Source organism: Syngnathus typhle, linkage group LG5 (genome assembly GCF_033458585.1).
Source record: "Syngnathus typhle isolate RoL2023-S1 ecotype Sweden linkage group LG5, RoL_Styp_1.0, whole genome shotgun sequence".
NCBI lineage: Eukaryota > Metazoa > Chordata > Actinopteri > Syngnathiformes > Syngnathidae > Syngnathus > Syngnathus typhle.
The window spans coordinates 7,432,947-7,442,500 of record NC_083742.1 but is presented as its reverse complement, the minus strand read 5'-3'; the positions used below and the strand labels follow the sequence as shown (position 1 = coordinate 7,442,500).

The 9,554-nt window shown below is 40.6% G+C and overlaps 1 protein-coding gene across 2 annotated transcripts in view; it reads left to right on the top strand.

Moving 5' to 3' along the window:
• The window catches only part of sema4c (sema domain, immunoglobulin domain (Ig), transmembrane domain (TM) and short cytoplasmic domain, (semaphorin) 4C), a 71,783-nt gene that overhangs the window by 40,820 nt on the left and 21,409 nt on the right, over window positions 1-9,554 (top strand). For both annotated transcript variants that reach the window (XM_061278708.1, XM_061278707.1), the window contains one exon: window positions 4,495-4,704. In XM_061278708.1, coding sequence (XP_061134692.1) covers window positions 4,581-4,704 — 124 coding nt within the window. In that variant the 5' untranslated portion in view covers window positions 4,495-4,580. The remainder of the gene's footprint in view (window positions 1-4,494; window positions 4,705-9,554) is intronic.

Genomic DNA, 9,554 nt, shown 5'->3' with positions numbered 1-9,554 from the left:
AAAAAAAAAGTCTCGAATAAAACACATACCAGATACATTGAAATAAGGCCGTTATTGCTCCGATAACCTACATTTTGTATCGTTACTCGCCCATCCCATGTGCATTTTAATGCTGGAAAAGCAGTGAAGGATGTCTGGCTGGGAGCGGAAAGGGTAGCAAGCAGGAAGGAAGGAAGAGAGCTGATGTTAGATGAAGTGTTTGTTTTTGAGGGAGGCGAGAGAGGAAGGAAAAGGGTGGGAGTTGCCGTTTAGTGTGTTGGTGTGTGTGTGTGTGTGTGTGTGTGTGCGCGTGTGTGTGTGTGTGCGTGTGCGTGTGCGTGTGTGTGCGTGTGTGTGCGTGTGTGTGCGCGTGTGTGTGCGTGCGTGCGTGTGTGTGTGTGTGCGTGTGCGCGCGATATGTGTAGACCAGCACTGCAACCCGCAGAATCGGAGGTTAGGGGTTAAAAGTCAGACATTGGCAAGGCAATCAGCTGGGAGTGTGTTGGAAGAGGAGGGGAAGGAAATGACTGTCAGGAAAACACATGGATAAAATAAAGGTGAGGTGGAGGGCAGTGTAAAACACACTTACTGTGACTAAGAAAAAGGACATGAAGAATGAATTTGAAAACCTCCCTCACCTTTTTTTTCCCCTGAAATCCACCCCCACATTGGAGAACCGCCCCTTTGCTTCTCTCCCTTAGGGAGTCATCTTACCTCAAGTACGTGTGTGTGTGCGTCTGCAAGCACAACCAAAACACACTTCGACTCAGAAACCTAATCAGACCATGTGGCCTATTTCTGTAGATCTTTTAATGAGCTCTCTTATTGGAGAGTAGTGACTGATATTATTTAGGCTGCCATGTCGCAGCTCATTAGCTAAACCAGCCGCAGCACTAGCAGCAGCCTCTAAAAGATGATTTGAATGAGGTGACACTGCAGGACCTCATAGAAACAGCGTGGGGACAATGTAATTTCATTAATGGGATTGGTCATCAGCGGAGACCTTGGATGTATGTCATTAGTTATAGCATCATGAGAGCTCCCAAAGAGTAGGCTTGAGTCAACAATTTGTGATTGTAAAACTGCAACTAAATGACAAATGGTACAATTTTAGTAGTACATTTCTATTGAGATTAAAGTAGTCAATAAAAGCCACACGGCCGCGTGTTGAAATCTTTTTAATCTTTTTAATTGCCATGAATTATTACCCTTCTGCTCTGAGCAGCAACAATATAACTGCACTAGAATTAGAAGTCTAGTCCATTATACGCTTGTGAGTGCCTTGTGTGTTTGTCAGTCCTTTTTTTAGTTTGTAGTAAGGTGCGGGAAATTATGAAAACCCACTTAGGGCATGCAATAGGTCTTGAACCCCCCCATTAAGATCTCAGGCTGTTGTAATTGAATAGTTATTAATAGAATGGGAAACAAATGAGAACCTCGTGAAAGTGTGATTTGTTTTTGTTTCAGTCTTTTTATTTATTTTTCATTTTTTTTTGGAACGGGGCATACCATTGCATGTTCTATTGATCGATTGTATTTCTATTATTCCAAAATTACATGTTGATTTATCGCTAAACTGTTAACCGCTTTATCCCTATTTTAACATATAAACAGAAGAATTTCCACTGGGCCAACTGCCACAATCCTCCCCTATCCCCCCTGTCCTATGCTTTCGTCTTTGCACAGCATCTTCACTTAATCCAGCCTTCAGGAGTCCCTCTTCACTCTTGTTACCACTTTGCATAGTTTTAGAAAGCCTGAAGATTCCTCTAAGCAACATATCTAAATGTGCAATTTTTATAAAGCTCCCCCATTTTCCCCTCATCTCATTTTTTAATCTGTTGAACCCTCCCTCCAATTTGGCTACCCGCATCCCCTTTCTCAATGTCTTCTTGGCTCACCCAAGCGTTGCACGCTAAGGCCTCCAGCATCGATCCAATAAAAACGGTAGTGTGCATCTCGAGACTTGCCGATTTCACAGCATTTGAGATTGGTCATTTAACGGCACGTCACCATCTGATCTGGAGGTGTGTGTGTGTGGGTGGGGGTGGGGGGGGTCTCACCCTCTTATTTTCTTCGTAAACATGAAATCGATAATCGTCATTTTGTTTCGATTTGCGCTCACAAAAACATGCACACTGATACACACACATACAGCACCACCAGTACCACTAGTGTAGCACATCAACCACATTTGTTTGCTAGAATGGAAATGTCTCATGCTGTACATATGGTAGGTTGGATAGGCAAAAAGAGGTATGACACAAAACTGTTAAACAGTTGAAGTACTTTGCATTCATTCGATAAAATTGTGTGCTGGTTATGGCAGGTTAAGAAATACCTGAGCCATAGTTTACATTATTGAAATCCATTTTTGCTCAAAATGCGACAGATACAGAATTGAAAATCAACAGAAAAAAGTCCTCTGCAGGGAGATCTTCATATTGAGGCCATTTATAGTGGTTTGGGGTCACCCCTCCTAGTAATTCAACCAGGGACTTTCATTGAGTCTCATTGCCACAGGCACATTTAGCCAGCCAGTCTACTTTTACAAACCGTTGTGAAAGAATGGCTTTCCTATAGAGCTCACTGCATTCAATCACAGATCTTTAATACGGAGCGACCGTTGCAAATGGATGTAGGCGTCATGTATTTGGTGATCGATGAATTGTTATGCTTGAATTTTCTTAATCATTGGAGCGTGATCATTCACCAAGACAGATATATTATTAGCCCTCCCCAAACTACATTGTGTTTAGATTTATGTGCTGAGGATTTTGGATAGCATCCTTGGTGATTAAAATGTTACTTGTGGGGCTCACCGTATTAGAAATGACATTTCAATTAAAGAGTGTCATCTCTCTCCAGAAATGTCCTACTTATTCAAAATAATCTACCAGTTGTAGAAGTTCTATCCAAGAAACAGTCTTCATGAAAAAAAAGACTTTTTTCACATTTGACACTTGAAACTTGTTTTTTTAGGTCAACTTTCATTTTATATTGATAACATTTCAATACCAGGTTGTAGTTTGTTAAGTTGAATCTTGTGTTTCAAGCCACCACAATATGCATGGTAGGTTGATTGGACACTATATCAAGGTTGTCAACTTATTTTTGCCGCGGGCCGCATTGTAGTCATAGTTTCCTTCAGAGGGCCATCGAAATTATAAATGTATGAATGTAGTATTTATAGTATTGGCTACACAACAAACTGATAACTAGTTTTCAAAACAGAGACTAATAAAAACTATTCAAATATTTAAAAAAAAAATGAATGGCAATAAAATATGCTATCAATATCTCTATTTTTTTTTAAATGAAAACAATTTGTTATTTTAGTACTGACATATGAATTCGATGCGCAATTTGTCTTTTTGGGCCTTGTAAAATTATGTGGCGGGCCGTGTCTGGCTCCCGGGTCTTGAGTTTGACATCAGTGCTCTATATGATGTGATTGTGAATATGAAAGATTGTTTATCTGGCCTGTGATTGGCTAGCGATCAGGGTGGTGGGTACAGGATAAGCGATTCAGAATATTCATGAAATTAATGAACAATTTTGCTGTTCCAAGTTGATGGGTGTTTTTCTGTCTTGACTTTGATTGTGCTTAACATTTTGACTTGACTTCGTGGCAAACACTTTGCCATAGGGACTCCTGTCACTGGCTTCTAATTTAACCCTGTAGCTGTACACTTGACACGTTCATTAGATCTAAAGCTGTTGATTTACAGCATACTGCTGTTGAATCGTCCTTACCTCAAAATTCATTTCCTAACACATCGGCAGCAGAGCCGTTGTCAGCACAATCAACTTTGATAACGTTGCCTCAGTTTAATATACCGCTGCTGAATTGGCTTAACAAGAGTGCGGTGATAAGCAGTTTCACAGCTTTTTGAGTGGCAATAGCGTTTATTATCAATGAGAGTAAAAGAGGGACACAAGACTTGCCCCCACAAACCTGTAGCCGAAGGTCATAAAACTGTTTAATATTGTTGGCGGACGCTTGCACAGGCGCACATTTGGAATTGGCAGTGTTTTCCTTTGTCAGTTTTTTGCATCGTTACTTTTTTATAATATTGTGATTTTTATGTCACCATGGTGACCAAGTGGTTAGCATCTCTTTCTACTTGGGCGTTTTTTATTTCTGCATACTCCGTCTTCGGACATAATTTCAGAAAGATGCGTATTAGGTGAAATGGAGACAGTCAACTGTTCACTGTTGATTGCAAATGGTTGTTTATTTGTTCCACATCACTGACGAGGGATCAGTTTAGGATATACCTTGCCTCTTGCCCAGAATAGACTCCAGCTCATCTGCAACCCTTATAATGTCAAGTGCTATCAAAGATGAGTCGTCCACCCAAGTCTTTGGAAATACTCTACCATTTCTATATGAATGTGCAAGTTCTATCCAAAGGGTTTCTAATACACAACTGAGTGACTAAAGAGAGTAAATCTTTGCCTCCTTCAAGCTGACGTGGTGTTTCTTTGTTTTTTTTCCTCCCCTTTCGGCAGGTCGCCAGCAGCCTTTTCTGCTCTCCTGAGTCCTTCTTGATCATCTGAGTGAGGTCTCAATCCATCACTCGCTCCATTTCCACCAAATGGGAGTTTACATCAGAGAAATGGCTTGGCTGAAGGTCTTGCTCTTATTGTCCCTATTTGGATGTGAAAAGTCTCTGGGACTTAACTGGAACCCAATCCCACGCAAGACTGTGCGGTATCAGGGTAAGTGAGCCGTGCAATACTCAGACTGCTAGACTTCAAGGAGTATTGAAATGTTGCATTGAAAAGTATGAATTATACTAAATCCCTTTGTCACAGTAAAGTATCACTGTATTTCCACTGGATTTTTTTTTTCATTAGGCTTGGGGGGGGGCGGTGTATCTAAGGGTGTCCGCAAAACGATAATGGCGCTTCAATATGTTGTCTCCTGATATGAATGCAAGTTGCGAGGTTAGGTCACCTCGTAATTTTTTTCACTTTGTCCTGTTCTGACAAGTTCTGATTAAGAAGTGTGTCACACACAAACAATATTCCCAGTGAATTTAACTGTAGTGTTAGAAAATGATTTGTGTTTGGACAGCCAAAGGATCTTCTCCATTATCAGAAATGATTGATGTCAGATTTATATTAAGACCCTGAAGTTCACCCCAAGTGAAATTAAAACGACGCCAATCTAATCCTGGCTTTAAACTGCATTTGCACTCTTTATCTCTGTCTTCCACTGCAGCTATGGCTGGATATCTTCACTGAACAATGCCAATTGTTGCAGGCATGCTTAGAAATGGTGCCTGTTATAATCCATCAAAGGGGAAGTGCAGCATTCTCTTACTTGGGGGATTTTGCTAAATGCAAATACAATTATTTATCCTCTCACTGTCATCTATCACACCTTTCATCTTATTTATCTAACTTTGAGGGTCCTTTCTCTTCTTTTTACCTTTTATCCTCCCCCTCACAGTTTGCTTCGTATGGTTGAATGAACCCCAAATGCTCCTGTGACATTTTTACAATGATCTCAGATTTCCTCAATTCTACAGGAAAGCGATACTCTCGTTGTGTGTGGGGTATTTCAAAATGTTTTTTGTACAAAAAAGTACAATATACATCAGGGCTGTACAGTTTTGGAAAATAATGGAATTGCGATATTCTCCCCACCCCCTCAATATTGTCTATTTATTAAGCTGTTTTTATCCAAGGTGCTTTTCTGATGTACATTTCATCAAACACAAGCAATTCATTATTACAATAAAAAAATCATAGTGTATATTCTATTAAAATAAAGCCAAATAAAGCATTATTTAGTATGAAAGGCAGATTATCTACTACATTTGTTCCTCAATGCGTGGATGTGCAGTCTTATAAGTAATCACTACAACAACAACCTTCTGGCAAACAAGTGAGGTGCAAATATAAAGTTGTTACTTTAAATCAGTAATAAATCACAGTGCATGTTACAACTATAATGCAAATAAATCTGTGGCTTTACCACCTCAATATTTCCAACTATTTATGCTTAATGACTACCCTGCTTAAACACTGAACGTATCTAGGCTGTCCATAAATAAATAGTCATTCCACGTGCTAAAGTGTTGCAAAAGTAAGATTGATACCTCTCATTATATGATGGAACATCTTCTCATTCCAAAAACAGATTAGCGCCTGCAGGCATTACAAGCGGCGGCTAGAGCGACGCGTCGTCAATTAAATGAGAAGTAACATTGTTTCGTCTCTGTTGACTTTTATTCATGAAATCGGACGAAACAACATTTGACCTCATAAAGATACATTTCGTCACAGTGGCACCACCAATTTCTGTTTTGATTGGTACAGTGCACACCGTTAGATTGTTTCCAGTGATCAAACATGTACAATACTTGCTTCAAGGTCTAGCATTGCAGTCTCTGGCTAGGTCATTCCTGACAATACCTCCTGGTGCCGGGAACACCTCAACATATACTGCCTGACTCACCTCACCTGACTCCTCTCTATGCACTAGATGACAAGCCTTTTAGTCTAAGTAAGCAAAGTCATCCAAATGCTGGCCAGCACTTACCAATGGTACATCACAGGGAGCTACTGCTCTACCTCTCAAGCAAGTGGGTGAAATTATAAGGTAGCGTAGCTCCCATTACTTCCAGTGCAACAATAAGTCCTGAAATCTGAGAGAAAGCAGATCACGTCACCCTCATATTGCCTATCCTACGTGATTTGACACTTGAGTGCAGAAGGATTCTCGGCACAAATTGATTTATTTTGGAAACAAGTAAGATTATCTTACTCATTGGGAGATTGCTCCACTCTGTGAAAGAAAAATGAGATTTTCAGGCTCAATACTAGGGTAAATGACTGATATGGATGAAGGAGAAAGCAGCAAGATGAAATGGAAAAACAAAGCTGCAGAAAAAGAAAGTGAGCGGGGATGGGGTGGGGGTGGGGGGGTTCCAGATGGCAATGGAGTGGAAATAGTGTATAATGGCAAAAGAGCATGAAAGTGAGACAGGTAGATGGAGAAAGACAGGGAGACGGATCAGTCACTCACTGCCTTATAAGGACAAAAACCTCTTGTCTGCGTGTCTATCTAAGGATACATCTTTGCAGAGACATGCAAAAGCCATTATGTTTGTGTGTGTAGCTGTCTCATCAGCCTTTGTTTATGTGTGGGTACTGCTTAGGCTGGCAGTATGAAGGATTTAGAGCTCTTGGGCAGAGCAGGGGGGGGTGGATGTCTGTTTTTATGTGTTTTGGAGGGTGATAGTGAAGTCTTAAGCTGAGATGGATGCAGAGATATTTACCCCCTCCACCCCTTCCTACCAGCACTTATCACCCCTCCCTGCAATTACACAAGGAATACACGCAGATGCAGAACAAGAAAATAAACATCCTCTGTTCTCTCTTGCCATGCAATCCATTCTGCTTTTTTTCACTCTTCAAATGTCAGATTTTGACATTTTAAATGTTGTCAAAGTATTTTTCTGCACAAGCTATTCATCAATTTATAAACACAAAATTCAGAATATTTATAACCACTTGAAAATACCTAAAGAAAATGCTATTAGTTTTTTTCTTGTAAAATGCTTCTGGACTCAACAGACACACACCTTTGTGTCGTTTTGTGTTTCTATTTAGCTTTGTGGCCACAGTGTTGTCTTCACTATGGTGATAAAGGATTCTGTGTTTGAACTGCCTTTCATGCTTACAGATAAACATTAAATTGGTGGGCTCAAGTGACACAGGAGACTTACTTTAGATACTTTTACTACATTGAAGCTTGTGAGCAATATTATCCTGGAAGTGCACCTGGAATGAATCACCGTGACGAATAAACTTTAAGTCAACTCTCCTAAGTCAAGTGACGCTTGTTTATATGTCAGATTTTTTTTATTGCATCTTTTTTTCCTTATGTCCCTCAGACTTTGCCTTCTTGGTTTTCTTGTTGTGCTCTCAGACAGACAGACACACAGACACACAGACACACACACACAGTAACAATTACACACATAGCCAAGCCCAGTGACAAAGACCAGTAAGCCAAAACTATGCCAAACTACAGCAGCTGAGGTTAAAGAACAGACGCCCTAAAAAAATGTAACATGTTTGGAGAATGAGCCTCTTTGATGCTTTGAGTAAATCTGGAAATTTGTAAATGGCAGCCAAAGCCAATGTACGTATGCCTCTCAATCGATAGATTGATTTAGAAAACCCTGCAGTTTGTAAAGGAAAGCCAAAACCAATAATTGTATGCATCTTGTTGTTCTGAAAAATCAATAGATTGATTCAGAAAACATATGAGACAAATGGCAAATTATGGGTACTGAAAAAGACCAGGTCTCTGATCGCTAGAGAACCCTCCGCCTCCCCTCTCACCATTTCTTTTTTGCATTCTCTCTTCCGTATCTTCTCAAAGCCTCCAATTACAGTAATAAGTAGTTGAGAGCCATGCAGAGGAGGCAGAGCAAGGTTGTGCGTGACTGGCGGGACAGATGTGGGAGGAGGAAGAAGGCGAATATTCATCACTGCTTCTCTATCTGCGCTGAGTGTCACTCATCCACCGCCCCTGAGCTGATTGGTCGGTAGAGATTAACAGCCTGGACCAGATGTCACGACCTGGAGTGTGCACTCTTGTCACACTGACTCTGAAAGAGCTGATGTGTGACCAAGTGGGCATGTGGATTAAAGTGAAAATGCCACTCCAGGCTGCTCTTATGTAAAGCACTTCCTTGTAGCAGTGTTAAAAGGGTTTTTACTCATACCCGGATTTAACGCTATTGGCCTCGTGCAAAAACGGAATGGTCCATTATGTCTAGCCTTAAAAGAGTGAGAGGAGTACATGTCTGGGTGCAAGAGAGAGATTTTACACGTAAAAGTGAATTAAATGTACTTTATGAATCTTACACACTGATGCACATATACGAAACGAGCAAACGAGTGCTCTCTTCTATGGGTTGCAGAGTACAAAATTGTGCGGTAAACCAAGGGGAGAATGATTTAATTTCTGAGTTGATATTTACTGTATTTTCCACACCATAAGGCGCACTTCAAAGTCTAAAAAACGAAAGGTTGGCCTTTTAGTGAGGTGCGCCTTTTGTGTGGACCGAATTCCAAAATCTGTAACTGTCGTTGTGTTCCTGCCACCCGCCACATGCAGGGAGAGAGAGAAATATACACATACATATTACTTTTTAATTTATAATTGATTTTAGAGCCTGTTTATGCCCCTCCCGCACCCACATGGTTTAATCCGAAGTCATTTTCTTCCTGCGAAACTCACATCGATTGCTCGACCAATAACGGTTTGGTCGGACAAGAGCTTGTCGAGCAACCATTTGACCAACCGGCTAGCAGACGTCAGCTCCAATTTTTAAAAATGTGGCTGGTAAGAAGTATAATTACTAGAAGAAAATAATGCCTGCATCAGAGTGGATGGTTTCTCAGCATTTACACAACAATTGAAATTCTGATCACTAGGTTCTAGGCCTTGCGCAGTCGGTAAAAGTCAGAACATGTCTAGCTTCCCCTAGTTTTCCTTCTTCTCATGCTCTCATTCTGTCTTCCACCTGACGCTCTTCTGAACT